At 41.8% G+C, this 15,896-nt stretch overlaps 3 protein-coding genes across 3 annotated transcripts in view; 1 reads left to right on the top strand and 2 right to left on the bottom strand.

Moving 5' to 3' along the window:
* Positions 1–15,896, bottom strand: part of LOC308615700 (protein FAM170A-like) — a 39,068-nt gene that overhangs the window by 8,178 nt on the left and 14,994 nt on the right. The gene's annotated exons all lie outside the window — the stretch shown is intronic.
* The window catches only part of LOC308616344 (protein FAM170A-like), a 28,886-nt gene that overhangs the window by 7,339 nt on the left and 5,651 nt on the right, over positions 1–15,896 (bottom strand). Inside the window, exons 2-4 of the mRNA XM_081232607.1 lie at positions 14,467–14,642; positions 10,116–10,187; positions 9,753–9,921 (exon numbers count right to left, since the gene is read on the bottom strand). Of these exons, the coding sequence (XP_081088733.1) occupies positions 9,753–9,921; positions 10,116–10,187; positions 14,467–14,642 (417 nt within the window). The remainder of the gene's footprint in view (positions 1–9,752; positions 9,922–10,115; positions 10,188–14,466; positions 14,643–15,896) is intronic.
* LOC308615719 (zinc finger protein 221-like) lies at positions 9,808–15,200 on the top strand. Its single transcript, XM_081231370.1, has 4 exons — positions 9,808–10,019; positions 10,494–10,544; positions 12,636–12,681; positions 14,565–15,200. The coding sequence occupies exons 1-4, from the start codon at positions 9,985–9,987 to the stop codon at positions 14,754–14,756; spliced, it is 324 nt and encodes a 107-aa protein (XP_081087496.1). The 5' UTR covers positions 9,808–9,984; the 3' UTR covers positions 14,757–15,200.

Consider the following 15,896-nt stretch of genomic DNA (forward strand, 5'->3'; position numbering starts at 1 on the left):
GAAGGGCTGGCTGCTGAACACATGTTTGCATGGCGTCAGGCTGAGTGGCCTCAGGGTGTTTGCTCTGCACTTGTGTGTGTTTCTCGCTAGTTCATTTCCTCGCCAGCCACCTGTGACCTCCCTCCATCCAGCCCAGGGAATCCTTCTCATCACAGGGGTAGGATGTTTGTCTCGTTTTCCATCACATCCTTTCCCCAAAGTTTGGTTGTGAGTTGTTCCCATTCCAAAGACCTTTCCTCTTTGAAGAGAAAAGAGAAAATCTTTTCTCTCCTTTTCTCTCACTTTACTTCTGCTCTATTATCTCCTCCGTCCAGAATGGCCCCCTGACTCACATGGGTGTAGATCCGAAGATGGCAAGAAATGCCAGCAATTCTGAAGTAATAATACGGATGTATCAGGAGAACTTGAAAACCTTTATCCCGCCACATTCAAAAAAATTGCACTTCCAGTGTATTCAGAGTCTCAGTGTAGAAACACAAATGATGTAGAAATTGAATGACACTCAAGTTTTTCTTTCCTCCTTTCCTGATTTATACTAATCCTCAAAGTTAACATGATGAACTATTTGTTATGTAAACTTTCAGACATTTTCTACACATGCACACTTTTGTTTTTTTCACATAAGGGTGTGAACTAGGTCACTTTCAACATGCTGTGATTCTGTGATTCACTGTCTCCCACCGAGTCATCCACTGATGAAGTAATCTGTTTCATGGAGAAATATGTCCAATAGCTAATAGCCAATGTCTGTGGAGTGCTTACTCTGTGTCGGTTTCTTGTAACTACTTTACAGATCTTTTGTACAACGTATCCTTGGACCAGGTACAATTATAACCCCCAAGTGACAGATAAGTGTAGATAAGTAGAAATAAATACAGTGGCCAAGTGACTTGCCCAAGACACTGGGAAGGGCTTCCAGTGGAGCCTGAACCTCGACATGCATCAGTAGGTCCACACAGGAGAGAAACCATATAAGTGTGGGGAGTGTGGGAAGCACTTCAGTCAGGCCTCAAGTCTTCAGCTTCATCAGAGCATCCACACTGGAGAGAAGCCGTACAGATGTGATGTGTGTGGTAAAGTCTTCAGTCGGTCTTCACAGCTTCAGTATCACAGGCGAGTTCATACAGGGGAGAAACCTTACCAGTGTGAGACGTGTGGTGAAAGCTTCAGTTGGCGCTCCAGTCTTATAAGTCATCACAAAATGCATCCTGGGGATACATTTTATGAAAGCAGCGAGAGTGGTAAGAACATCAAGGAACTGTCAGAGGAAAGAAGTTCTACAAAATGATGTTTTCAAAAAACTCACGTGCAACGTGAATTCTTGCAAGCGTCAGGTCTCATAGGAGAGAAAGTATTTTAAATTAGTTGGTGTTGAAGCAGTAGCTAAACAGATCCTAGTGTTCAGCAGACCACACAGCAGAGATGCCTTCTGAGTGGTGCAGTAAGGGCTGCATTCAGAACTTTGACATTTATCAGATGTCACTTAGGAGATAGCACTGAGAAAGGAAAAGAGTTTGGTCTGGGCTTTAACAAAAGTGTAAGGATGAGCTAGTCAAAATTGATGTCCATGAGAATGTGCGCTCCATGAGGGCAGGGACTTGGCTGCTGAATCTACACAACCTTATCATTGACTAGTGCTTTTAGGTGTGCTCAGTACTTGTGTTTTAAATAAACCAAAAGGGGGAAATGTATAATATATGAAAGTTGTATCCAGATGGGGAAACCTGCAAAATAAAATTAATTCAGGACATGAACTTTTGTTGAAATACTGAAAACCACTGCAGAAAACCAATCTGCAATATATATTTTTTAAATTTATTTTTGGCTGCGTTGGGTCTTTATTGCTGCACGCAGGCTTTCTCTAGTTGCAGTGAGTGGGGGCTACTCTTCATTGTAGTGTGTGGGCTTCTCATTGCAGTGGCTTCTCTTTGTGGAGCACGGGCTCTAGGTGTGCAGGCTTCAGTAGTTGTGGCACGTGGCTGAGTTGCTGTGCAGCATGTGGGATCTTCCTGGACCAGGGCTCAAACCCGTGTCCCCTGCATTGGCAGGCAGATTCTTAACCACTACGCCACCAGGGAAGGGAAGCCCCCCAGTCTTCAATATTAATATGCTATTAGCCTATCGCAACTGGCTCCTTGCCTCCCGCAGCCTCTGTTCTCAAGTTGGGTGGTTATTTGAGACCCCGTCTAGTTTTCCAAGGACTGTGTTCAGTAGAAATTGAACTATCTTGTGATTTTTTTTTTCTGATGGTACAGAGTGAAAAAACATGATTAACTTTGCAACAACAGTAACTGCATAGTATACAATTGATTTTTTGTCTGTCAATATTAAGGCAGGGTTTACTGTAACACTTTGAAAGTGTCACAAAAATTGTTTGTCCCTAGAAAAAAAAATTTTTAGTTGACCTTGAACTTACTGATTTCTAATTCTCTGCATTTTCATCCAGACTTTGAAATGTTTGCCTTCTAATTATTGTAGCATTTCTTCTAAACTTCTCAGGTAGGGGCTATGCCATATTCTTCCCCCACATCCATGAGGCAAATACCCAGAAAACTTGTAGGAATTTGATAAAATTATCCAATGTATTATTGAGACAAGACTGACACTTATGTGCTTTTCCCTATTGGTTGCAGTAAAGCATGGTTTCAGGAAAGGAGTATATATATCAGAATATATTAGATCTCTTTGATTTAGAAATCATATAATTGGAAGTTATTGATTATGAGATTAAAATACCAAAAAGATGAACACCACATCAATGATGTCACTAAATTTTTTAATGGAAATTAGTGTACAGCTGTAAGAATTTGAGTTTTGATAGATTCCTATATTAATCTGAAGCCAGTAAAATGATGACAGGGACTTTCCTGGTGGTACAGTGGCTAAGAATTCGCCTGCCAATGCAGGGGACACGGGTTTGAGCCCTGGTCCAGGAAGATCCCACATGCTGTGGAGCAACTAAGCCCGTGTGCCACAACTACTGAGGCTGTGTGCCACAACTACTGAAGCCTACGTGCTTAGAGCCTGTGCTCCACAACAGGAGAAGCGACTGCAATGAGAAGCCCGTGCACCGCAACGAAGAGTAGCCCACACCCACTGCAACTAGAGAAAGCCGGCACGCAGCAACGAAGACCCAATGCAGCCAAAGATAAATAAATTAAATAAATAAATTTATTTTAAAAATGTATGACATATCATAATCGCAGGAGATACACAATATGGGCTTTGAGAGGTCACAGATTGTAGCCTTCATAGTATAATCAACCATAAATCTTTGTTAGTGTTTGTGTATGTGTGCATGTGCACACATGTATGTGTACATGCATAAGATCATGTGTAAAGGGATACTCTTCCAGAGTGGTTTTCCTAGGCAAGGAGCATTTTGTGATATTTTTCCATTTTATAACTTCATGTTATATTTTTTTCATTGAATAGTGGATATTGCCAAAGCAGGAAATTATTTTAATAGAATTTGAAAAAGTATTAAATAATTACCCCTTGCTGTTAAGACCTCATATGATTGTTCTATATTGTCATAAGGCATATAAGATCAAAATTATGGTATGAACTCTGGAAGCCAATTTCAAAAACAAAACAGTTCTCAGATTATTTTGCGTACACAGAAAAATTCATGAGTTTCAACAATTGAAGCTTTATTATTTATGCTGTGCTTTAACTACAGATCCATAATAGGGAGAGGGAAAATCCTGGAGCTAGAAACAAAAGTGGATATACCTACATTGTGGAGGTTTAAAAAAAAAAAGTTTCTCTTGTTGAAAAGATGCACATGAGGAGAGAACTGAGCATAATAGCAGAGGACCCTCTGGATGTGGAACCAGTAAGGACAAAGCAGGTTTGGATGGCATTCCATATGCAGACCAATGGTGGTATTTTTAATATAGTTGGTTAAAGGGCTTTATTTAGCAAGTTACAGTTGACCCTTGAACAATATGGGTTTGAACTGGGCAGGTCCACTTATATGCAGGGTTTTTTTTAATAGTAATTACTACAGTACTACATGATCTGTGGTTGGTTGAACCCATGGTTGCAGAATTGCAGATACAGAGGAACCACGGATATGGAAGTCTGACCATAAGTTATTTATACAGATCTGTCTATCCATCCATCCATCCGTCCACCCATCTGGAGAGAGAGAGAGGGAGTGAGTGCACGTGCTAGGTATTTACAGAAGTAGATATGGAAGTGTGAGGATATACAAACACACACGTGTATGTGATGTATATAAGCACGTAGATCCACGTTTCTATTTCAGGGCTGGAGCAAGGAAAGCGTAGAATGATCCTGGAGAAAATTTACTGTGCCAGAAAGTAGGAAAGAGTGGTGGGACGTGTAAAAAGATCCAGCTTGAAGAGACTCACACTGGGTAAATCTGAGCAATTTGACCATAAAATAAATAATTATCATACAGAATATGAATAAAAAAAGAGGAAGGGAGGGAAGGAAGGGCTCTCATAATAGGATGCCAAACCATAAGTATATAGAAGGAATGATGTAATGTAAAAATCATTATTTACAACCATCATAGTAATGATAGGTTCTGGCAAGAGTAATCAATGAATTATAAAACTACTGGTTGAAAGTTTACAAGGAGCAGGATGCTACAAAACCCAAAATATCTCTCCACAAAGTATTAATCACAACAAGAAATACAGTAGGTATAAATTTGGTGAACACTACCTTAGCCAAGAGATGAACATTATCAATAACAGAACAAACGAACGTTTTAGATCTCTGGGGTATGATATCCTGAGAAGGACGCAACGGTTGCTTCAGTATTATTACTGACAGAAATAAACAACCAGATCTTATCACAAGGAAGCATCCACGTTGAGAGTCTCCTGTTTCACAGTTATGACCACAGGGAGCATAACTGGCCAAAGGTCCCAGCTGCTGCTCTTAAATCCATCACCACGTTTGCCTGGAGGCCGGCCTTGCCCCTGATTGCTCCTAGTCAGCACAGCAGGGATCCTAAGGCAGGCCATTTCTTGGAGACCAGGATTCCTCTGTCCAGTGACCTTTTTTCAAGGACTCTGACAGCCTTGAAGGATTTTACGTAGATTACAAGGCAGTCTCGGATGATTTACCAAATCTTTCTTCCAAATCTTCACTCAGGGTCAGACTTGCACTATGAGCTGATAGTTCTGCGAGCCTTCCAGAGCTCCCTGCCATTTTCTCTCCGATGTTTTCCCTAATGAAAGATTTGTTCATTAAAGTCTTTCTCAGCACTTTGCCGTCTAGTTCTTGGAGGACCAGGACAAACCCCAAACCCTAGAAGCATCCCTTTTTGGCTCTTTCCAGTAACCTTCCTTTCCATATGGTAGCCACTAATTTGTAATGGTGTAGATTCACTTAGCCTATTTTGTACTTTATATAAATGGAGTCATGTAATAGGTGCTATTTTGTGTTGGCTTCATTTGCTCCACAGTATATCCATGACATTTATCCATATTGTTGGGAGTGGATACCTTTGATTCATTTTCATTGGTGGATATTATTGCAGTGTGTAAACATATCAAAATCTATTTATTAACCCCATTATTGGTGGGTATTGGGTACTTCCCCATTCTTGGCTATCACAGTTAGTGGTGATGTGAGCAATCTAGAATGTGCCTTGTGCACTTGTTTGAGGGATATTTCTATGGGTGGAACCAAAGGGTTATAGGGTATATGTTCAACTTTGGTAGATACAGTTGACCCTTGAAGAATGCATGGGCATGAGGGATGCATCTGAGTCTTTTATTCCATAGATGTTTTTAAAATATCTCTCACTTTTGGCCCAAGAGTGCTGCGTTTGGATTTACAGTGTTTCTTAACTTTAAAATAGTCCAATTTTTCAATTTTTTCTTTCACAGTTGGTGATTTTTTTGGTCTTAAGGAATTCTTCCTACTCCAAGGCAAAAAGGCTGTTATCTTACGTTTCTTTCCTAAAGCATCATTGTTTACTTTTCAAATTTAAGTCTGCAGATCTTCTGGAATTTATATTTTTATATCTTATGCAGTAATGATTAATATTTTTCCCATATGGATATCCAGCTGACTGAGAACCAATAGTTGAGCCTTGGACAACATGGGTTTAAACTACACAAGTGCACTTATACGAGGATTTTTTTTAATAGTAAATACTGCACTACTACACGATCCAAGGTTGGTTCAATCCTCAGATGCAGAATTGCCGATTATGGAGAAACCATGTACGTACAGAGGACTGGCTATAAGTTATACTTGGATTTTCAACTTAGCAGCGGGTTGGCACCCCTAACCCCCTTGAACCCTAGTTCAAGGATCAACTGTATTAACAAGAGTTCTTTCCCCTCTCTGCTGCAGTGTTTTCTTTTCTTTCTTTTTTCTTTTGGCCATGCTGCGTGGCTTGCAGGATCTCAGTTCCCTGACCAGGGATTGAACCAGGGTCACCACAGTGAAAGCGCCAAATCCTTACCACTAGACCACCAGGGAACTCCCTGCAGTGTTTTCTTTTTACACGTTGTTTTAATGTCTGTTTCAACATGGATTTTGATGTCTATTATCTTGTCTATCCTTGAGCAAACACCAGACTATCTTATATTGTAGATTTATAGTAAGATTTAATGTGACTAATATCTTTCTTTTCATTCTTCTTTCAGATTGTCCCAGCTCTTCTTTTATTTTTTATTTTTATGTTTTTTTAGATGTTGGGGGTAGGAGTTTATTTATTTATTTTTGCTGTGTTGGGTCTTCGTTTCTGTGCGAGGGCTTTCTTTAGTTGTGGCAAGCGGGGGCCACTCTTCAGCGTGGTGCGTGGGCCTCACTGTCACGGCCTCTTGTTGGGGAGCACAGGCTCCAGACGCGCAGGCTCAGTATGTGGCTCACGGGCCTAGTTGCTCCGTGGCATGTGGGATCTTCCCAGACCAGGGCTCAAACCCGTGTCCCCTGCATTAGCAGGCAGATTCTCAACCACTGCGCCACCAGGGAAGCCCCCAGCTCTTCTTGTAGCTCTTTGCTTTCCCACATAATATTTGTAAACATCTCATCAATTTCCAAGGGAAAAAATGCTGATGTTTTTATTGGGGTTTGATTGAGCCTATAGATCATTTTGAGGATTACTGATATCTTTGTAATATTGAATCTTCAAGCCATGAATATCACTATTTTTAAGAATTTCTCTTGGAGAAAAATAAAAGTGGATCCCATGTAATAAAATGTACATAAATAGACTCCAAAATATTTAAAGGACCTACATGTGAAAGATAAGTCTAGAAAGTTAATTTTTAAAAGGTAGAAATATATTTTTTCACCTGAGGAGTTTCAGAAGCACAGATATTAAGAAATTATTGGTTTATTATCTTATAATTAAAGATTTCTATTCCATGAAGAACACAATAGAAAAATTTTAGAAACACGTGCCCAATTAGGAAAGGATACTTGTAATTGGTAAAACTGAAAAGGTATTAATAATCAGAATATGTAATAGAAATGAGGAAGAAAAAGATAGCATCCACATTAGAAAATGGGACAAAAGTTTTAAGTAGACATTTATAGATGAAGCTACCAAGCATTTGAAAAAAAGATCAAACTTATTAGAAATCAGAGAAATTTAACTAAAACAAGATACTACTATACATTTAATACACTAGCAAAGCGGTGATGAGTCGTCCAAATGAAGGTAAGTGGTTGCACAAAAACCTGACGTGCAACTCTTTGGTAATCTGGACTGGTGTAGCCATTCAGGAAGTCAATCTGGCTATATTATTAAAGTATACCCATTTGCTATGAAATAATTTCACTCGGGTATGTACTCCAAAGAAATTCTCAGATACGTCTATAAACAAATGTAAGAAGATGTTTATTTTATTATCATTGGCATGGCAGTTGGAAGAGTACAGGTAAAATGTGGGTGCAGAAAATGGAACTCTATGAAACAAATTAGATGGATGGGTGAATGTTTTTTTTGTTTGTTTGTTTTTCTGCGGTACGTGGGCCTCTCACTGTTGTGGCCTCTCCCGCTGCGGAGCACAGGCTCTGGACGTGCAGGCTCAGCAGCCATGGCTCACGGGCCCAGCCGCTCCACGGCATGTGGGATTTTCCCAGACTGGGGCATGAACCCGCGTCCCCTGCATCGGCAGGCAGACTCTCAACCACTGTGCCACCAGGGAAGCCCGGATGGGTGAATCTTAAAAATATACTCCTGAATGAAGGAAATAAACACCAGAATGAATTTTATGACACAATATTATTTATATAAATTGAAAATATACACAAGTGCACATTTTGCACAAGAACACACCCAAAAGAAAACACATCAAACAAATTAGAATGGTAGCTTACGGGGTAGAGAAGGGAGTGGAGGGTGCCATAGGGAACAGGAGGTGAATAAATAAAACTTAATCATGTTACCGTATTTCATCATGCTATATCCAAGATTTCACTTTACTTGTAGTGGAAAGAAATCCTGTGTGCTATGTTGGCTTAAGTCAGAAATAGTTCTTGGAGGATATTTTCCTGAAAGAATTTGGAACAAATTTTTGAAAAAATCTTTGTTTATACTATGGATGATCTTTTTTTGTTTGTTTTGTTTGTTTCTTTAATTTCTGTTTTGTGGGTGTGTGTGGGATCTACTTTATTTTGTATTTCATTAATCTGATCTTATATTTTTCCATCTGCCTTCTTCAGTTTTATTATTCATTTATTAACTTCCTGAAATGGATGTTTTCTGAATCAATTTTCAACTTCCTTTCTACTTTATTTTTTTTGTTTTGTTTTTGTTTTCCTTGCTGTACGCGGGCCTCTCACTGTTGTGGCCTCTCCCGTTGCGGAGCACAGGCTCTGGACGCGCAGGCTCAGCGGCCATGGCTCACGGGCCCAGCCGCTCCGCGGCATGTGGGATCTTCCCGGACCAGGGCACGAACCCGTGTCCCCTGCATCGGCAGGCGGACTCTCAACCACTGCGCCACCAGGGAAGCCCCCCTTTCTACTTTAATATATGCTTTTAAGGCTCAACATTTCCCTCTATGTATGTGTTCCAATCTCCAGATCCAATTACGAATTTGAATGTTTCTCTTCATGGTTCTGTCAATTTTTGCTTTATAAAGTATCAGCTGAAGTTATTAGTTTCTGATAATTTGAAACTTTTATGACTGTGAAGTGTCCCTCCGTATGTCAAGTAATGCTTTTTTCTTCCCCTTAAAGTTCACTTGGTCAAATAGCAATGTCACAGATTTTATAATTACAGAAATAACTTGAGACCTAGGATGTTGATGTGTGTCTCTAGAAAGGATTTTCCCTTGCTTTTGCACGGGTTGTAAGATGCTAACAAAACACGTTCACCTTTACACAATTTCAGGGAATGAGGTGTTTTGGCGTTTGGCTTCAGTCCCTGCCAAAGAAAGCCCAGTTTCCTTCTCCCCTTATTCCAATGGTGAAACTCTTTGGGGTTTACCAGGAAGCCTTCGTGGCTGGTAATGCTTTTCTGTGGCTTAGCCTCTTGAAGACGTCCAAGATTCTACTGAGTTTGTACGCCTTTCAATGAACAGAATCTACACTCTTCTGAGGCCTACACAGTAGAACGGCAAGACTGCCTGAGACCTTCTCAGGGATTCCGGAAAGTGAAAACCAGCGTGAAAACATGTAGTCCAGAGCTCGTGCCGGTAGACACCCCCGCACCCACCCTTGCATTCTGGGACATGTAGTCCAGAGCTCGTAAACTCGTGTAGTCCCATATACTGCAGCTACAGTAAGGCCTCGCTGTAAAGGTTTACCCGCGGAATTCTGGGAAATGTGGTGCAGGAGTTCCGGGTTAGTCTCCGGCACTTCCGCCCCAGGAGGACACGTAGCAGCCATGTTTTGCTTGCTGACGGTGTTTCAGGTCCGCTCTTCACGACCCATTCAAGCTTCCCCGACATGCGCCTGGGGCCAACCTTTGCAGACCTTTCATTTGGAGAGAAAGAGGAGGAGCGGCTAAAAGCGGAGGCTTGAGGGCTTGGAGTGGTGATGTATGTCCCGCGGGCGGAGCTTCTTTGCGTTTGGTAACGTACCCGGGATGGGGTGGGCTCAGGTCGTGCCTCCTGGGGTTTGAGGGTCTCCCCGGTTTTCTTCACCCCTAACCTGACCCCGTCCCCCACCTATGAGCTAGCCCTACCGCTTCATACGGCGTCACACTGGGTGAGTTGCTTAACTCCTCTGTGCCTCCGTTGCTGTTCGGTAAAAGGGGGGAAAAAGGAATGCCTTGTTATTATAGTGTTGTGAGAAGAAACGAGATAGCACAAGTAAAAGGTCTACAACTGCCTGATACATTGTTGGTATTAATACTACGCTAATTCGGGAGGCACCCATTTCGCAGCGGGATTCTGTGAGCCCAGGAAGCTGAATTGTCCTGGACTCCTGGCCTGTTTTGGAAGGAGAGGACTTCTAGCTGGTACGGGGGCGGAAGCGGGTGCGGTATGAATTAGTGGGGATGGAAACACAGCCCTGGTATTTCACAGTCTCCTTTCCTTCCCCAGCCCTGGCTTCTCAAAAAGCACTGCACGGAGGAAGAGGCAACAGAGCCCCACGTGAGTAGGACTTGGCATTCTTCTACTTAAGGTATTCCTATAAATTGTAGAACGTATGGGACATGGGTAACGATGATAACTGAGCCTTGGTCACTAATTTCCATTCTAAAAGCTTTGTGCAAATGAACACATTTCCATCAGGCAGTGGCTCTGTGAATTGGTACTGCTGTTTTCTCTACTTTAAGGATGAGGAGCTGGGGGCAGGGAACACAACCCTGTTGGCCCATCCTCGCCCAGATGGTAGGAGGCAGAGCTGGGGTTGGGACCCAGGCAGTTTGAGTCCAGCACCTGAGTTTGCTAATCCCTTTGGTATATTCTCTTTGAGCATAGGGTACTGGCTAGAATCGTATCATGAAAGTAGGTTGGGACTTAATTGTGGGGACCTTGAGAGCAAGGTTTAGGCTATTTTATGAGTTTTTAAGATAGTTTTCTCAACTGGGTCATTTATTTTATTTCAAATAATATGTATATCATAGAAGTAGCATAATCATGGAAAAATGCAGATATATACATAAAGAAAAATTTTAATTATCTATAACTTTAGGATGTAAAGATAACAGTTGTTAATGTTTTAGTGCCTTTTTGTCTGGTTGCTCTTTGTGTATGTTTCTGTGTAGTGGAGGCTGTTTTTTGTGGGACTGATGTTACACTGCAGTGCTACTCAAATTGTGGTCCACAAACCAGCGGCATTGGCATCACTTGGATAGAAATGCCCAGCCTTGAGCCCCATTCGAGACCTTCTGATTTATAATTTCTGCGTAGGGGGCCCAGGAGGCTGCACTCCAACAAGATCCCGCAGTAATTCACATGCACGTGAAAATTCGAGAAGCTCAAGAGAGGGTCTTTTGTGGAAACTGAGGCTGAGGAAATTGACCCTGCTGGATGTCACAGATAAAACTGAGCTGGATTCACCAAAGCCCTACTTAGTCCAATGATTTTATTCCCCCACTAATTATTGTCAACTGTCAGGGCCCCTTTCAGAATCCTGAATTGAGCAGAAGACAGCTAGCAAGTGTAGAGTCAAAATGGAGGTCGTTAGAAGTTGTGAAGATATATCTCTCCCAAGCTTTGGGGAGTGGAATCATTGCCATCTTTTGTACTAGATCGAACCCGGGCCCCCTGCATTGGGAATGTGGAGTCTTATCCACTGCACCACCAGGGAAGTCTCCCATTTATTTCTTAAACTTTCCTATATTTATAATGATATAGTTACAATTCAGATTCCTGTCTTTTTTCATTTGAATTAGGTATGGACTGTTAAACTATTTTTTATTGTTGTTGCAGAATCCTGGCTTTTATTAGGTCTCTTTACCTCTGTGCATAATTGTCAAAAGGGTACTTCCTGTTTAAAAAGAAAGTTAACGTATTTTTATACCTTTTGTAAAAAGTTGTCCATGTCAATTTAAATATTATTGTTGCAGTCACAAAATCTTTAGGAAGACAAGCAGAGATTTTCAGAAGTCTAAAGACTCTCACGTAACAGGGCAACAACGTATGACCTCCACATGTCTGACAGTCTTCTGTTGGTAGAAATCACATCTCTAAGGATAATTTCTAACCAAAATATCATCTGCTTTACCGCAGTTGCTAAGAAATAAGAAACCCTGACAGTGGTGTTCTCAGAGCCTCCTACCTTAGGACGATCTCACGAGGTGGATGCCCGTGTTCTCCCCCACTGGCAGAGGACAGAACTGAGGCGAAGAGATGTGAATAATTTGCCCAGGGTGACACTGCTAGTGAATGGCGTAGCCTGATCACAGCCCATGCATATTGACTCCAAGACCTACTCTGACTTACATGGTCTCTGTTTACACCATACCCAGAATAAGAATGACCCCTGTGGAAGCTGCAGGCACACTGTGAGGGGGCCACTGTGTATGGCTGGGCAGGTCATTCCTCACACAGCCACTGAGGGGGTTCACGGGGGCATCTGGTATCTGCGTGGGGCTCTGCTCATCAAGCATAATCAGCTGTAGCCACCCCGAGGACTGGGAGCCTTGGTAATTCACAATGAGCACCACGTGGGTTAGTGACTTCTTTTTCTTTAAACCAGTTTCCATTGACTTCTTCTTTCCCTGTCTGTCTTGCTAGGACTCTGCACTTCCCCAGAAGGAGAGGGAAAATGAGCACATTCCAGGTGAGTAGAGCTTGCCTTTCTTGCTGTTAAAAACGCCATTTTTGTACTCAGATTGGACACAGGTTTTCCTCTTTTTTTTTCTTTTTCTTTTTTTTTTTTTGATTGGAGTATAGTTGATTTACAATGTATTAATTTCAGGTGTACAGCAAAGTGATTCAGTTATACGTATATATACATATATTTTCAGATTCTTTTCCCTCATAGGTTATTACAAAATATTGGGTATAGTTCCATATGGGTTTTCTCTTTCAAGGAGAGTCTAAGCATATGAGGACCTGAGTGTGCCATGTGTGCTTTTTTTAAAATTCCTGTTAAATTTAATTGGTTTCGGTTTTAATTTTTGTTTTATTTCATCATTTTTTAATTTTACAAGTAAAAGAAAAATTAAGGGAAATGAAGGACATCTTCCAGTCTACTGCTTACCTGCTTACAAATTAGCTGCTTTTATATTTCTGTAATCTCTTCATCATATGTATTCATGGATGTGTATTTGTATTTATAACATAGATACAGTTTTAAATTGTTTTTTTCATTTAATACTAGCTAACATTCACTTTTAATTGCTTTATCATGTTCCTGCAAACTTATGCACCTATTTTTTTTTTCCCCCCCCGGTATGCGGGCCTCTCACTGTTGTGGCCTCTCCCGTTGCGGGGCACAGGCTCCGGACGCGCAGGCTCAGCGGCCATGGCTCACGGGCCCAGCCGCTCCGCGGCATGTGGGATCTTCCCGGACCGGGGCACGAACCCGTGTCCCCTGCATCGGCAGGTGGACTCTCAACCACTGTGCCACCAGGGGAGCCCTGCACCTATTTTTTAAACTGTTCTTTATTCACAGACATTTAGTTTAAAGACTTCTCCTGTTTTAGGAGCACTACAGTGACAGTGTTCCTGATTTAACCTTTTTCTCAAAATATCTGTTCTGAAGAATATTGCCCCTTTTTGCCCTTAACATAGTAGGTTTAGGTATTCAGAATTTAAGAGGTATGTTTTATATGTGGTGCCTTGGATGTTTTTTGGTAGAATATCCAAATACGGCAGAGCACAGCAGGATCAAACGGCTGCTTCACGCAGAAAAAATAATGTATTGTTAGAAGTTTTCTCACGACCAGAGTTAGATTCAGTCTTCCCCATGCTTGAGTCAGACCCTTTGTGTATTTTATTTACTGGTTTGTTTCTTTTTCCGTCTTATATTTTTTTCTAATCAGAGTAATACATGACCTTAGTTTAAAAAGTCCAGTGGTACTTAAAGCACTTGTCACTGCATAGACAGCTCAGAACAATTGTATAAAGAGGTGCTTGGTTTCATTTTTGTTTTAAATATAAAGAATAGGGGTTGTGAAAAAAGGAGGAACCAACTCAGACTCACCCAGAAAACCAAGGGTCTGGAGTCAGAGTATTGCATTCAAGCGAAAGACAGAAACGGGGAAAGAGAGAGTTTTCATTCAGAGACCTGGCATGGCCTTTTGGTTAATTTCCACCTATAACACTCCTTCTCAGCTGGTTCCCACCTCAATGAGAAAGCAGGTGCCATCAAATACTGCCAGGGCTAAATTGGTAACTGTTTCTGGGGCACTTGGCAATAATAATTAAACAGTGAAAGCTTTTTAGTTCAGGATCCAGTGGTTAGAATTCTAGGGAGTTTACTTATGAGTTGTCTGAGAGCCCCAGGTAAATACACAAAGCTTTCTCTTTCATAGCTGCACGTCCGGTGAGGCTGAGGAAAGTCAGTGTGTGGCATTGGCAGGATGGAAGGAGGGGGTGCTGGGAAGTCTGCACACCTCACAGGAGCCGGAGCAACTTCCCATCCTCCTCGTCTCCTCGGGGCTGCCCCTCTTCCACTGGCCACTGGGTATAAGATTGAGGTGGTGTTGTTTGTCGTAGGAGGCGGTGACCTTCAAGGACGTGGCCGTGGCCTCCACAGAGGAGGAGCTGGGGCTGCTGGACTCGGCCCAGAGGAAGCTGTGCCAGGATGTGATGGTGGAAAACTTCCGGAACCTGGTCTCAGTGGGTGAGGACAGCCTTTCTCTGCGCGTGTCTTTGTGCCCCGGTGTTTCAAGGCTTTGGGCCTCTTGAGGTGGTTCCCTGAGTTTGGGGACCAGACTTTTGCAATTCCTGTGGGACACGAGAGGATGTCTCTGGTCTTTCTAAACAGTGTGTTTCAGGTCCTTTTAAATTATTTTGTAAAAGAACTGTAAATCGACAGTATCTTGCTGTACCTCGTGTGTTCTTTTTCAGATTTCCCTCCCTGCCATTAGTGGATTATAATGCCAATTTATTGAGCCCTACGTGTGATTTTTTAATGAAATAAAATAGTATAGAAAATATCAGAGTTTCTTAGGAAGAGTACAACACATTGCAGCAGAAACTCTGGGCGATGGCGTGAGTGGTGTGAGAGCCAGTGGGAACAGATTTCATGAAAAGAGACATTGGTTAGATATAGGTCATTCAAGCTTCGTTTTAGTAATGTATACTTTTCTACCTGTGTATCTAGGTTGTGAAATAAATGCTGTTTCTTCAGTGGGTCGTGATACAAAGTTTGAAAAACACAGCTTTCAATACCTTGAATATGCAGTTGGAACTCAAATTTCTAGTAAACTTTCGCTCTAGCCCGTTCATGTTAACTTGTGACTTTGCATGTTCTCATTCTTCAAACGAGATACAAAACATACAGAAAGAGAAGAGAGGCTTTGGTTGATGAATTCAGCAACCCAGATAGAAATTTAGGTGAGAACCAAGCAGTCGTGAGTTCCTGTGGTTGGCTCTCGATCTGTTTTGCTTCTCACCAGCCCTGTGCTGTCCATCACCTGGTCCCAGTTGGAAATCTCTTTCCAGGATTATTGCATAGTCTTTGTACTGGTCACCTGTTGCCACCCTTCTCCTCCCACAGTTTGTTCTTTAGGTGGCAAAGTGATCTTTTGTAACTTTAAGTCAGGTTATGTTCTTGTTTCAAAATTCTCTTGTGGCTTCTTTTACTTAGAATACAAACCACTTAAAGTGGCTTCTAGAGCCTTCTGTGGGCTGCTGTTCGTTCTCCACCACCTCCCTGAATACGTCACCTCTCCTCCCTCTTACCCTATCTTTTCCAGACCTGCAAAGGATGCTTCTGCCACAGAGCCTTTTCCTTGTCCTTCTCTCTGCCTGGAATACTCTTTCACCTGTAATCTTTTAGGCCTCTACTTCTTTCAGTCAGTCACCTTAAAGATGAGGGGGTGG

Source organism: Mesoplodon bidens, assembly GCF_964165515.1.
Source record: "Mesoplodon bidens genome assembly, chromosome: 4".
Classification (NCBI taxonomy): domain Eukaryota; kingdom Metazoa; phylum Chordata; class Mammalia; order Artiodactyla; family Ziphiidae; genus Mesoplodon; species Mesoplodon bidens.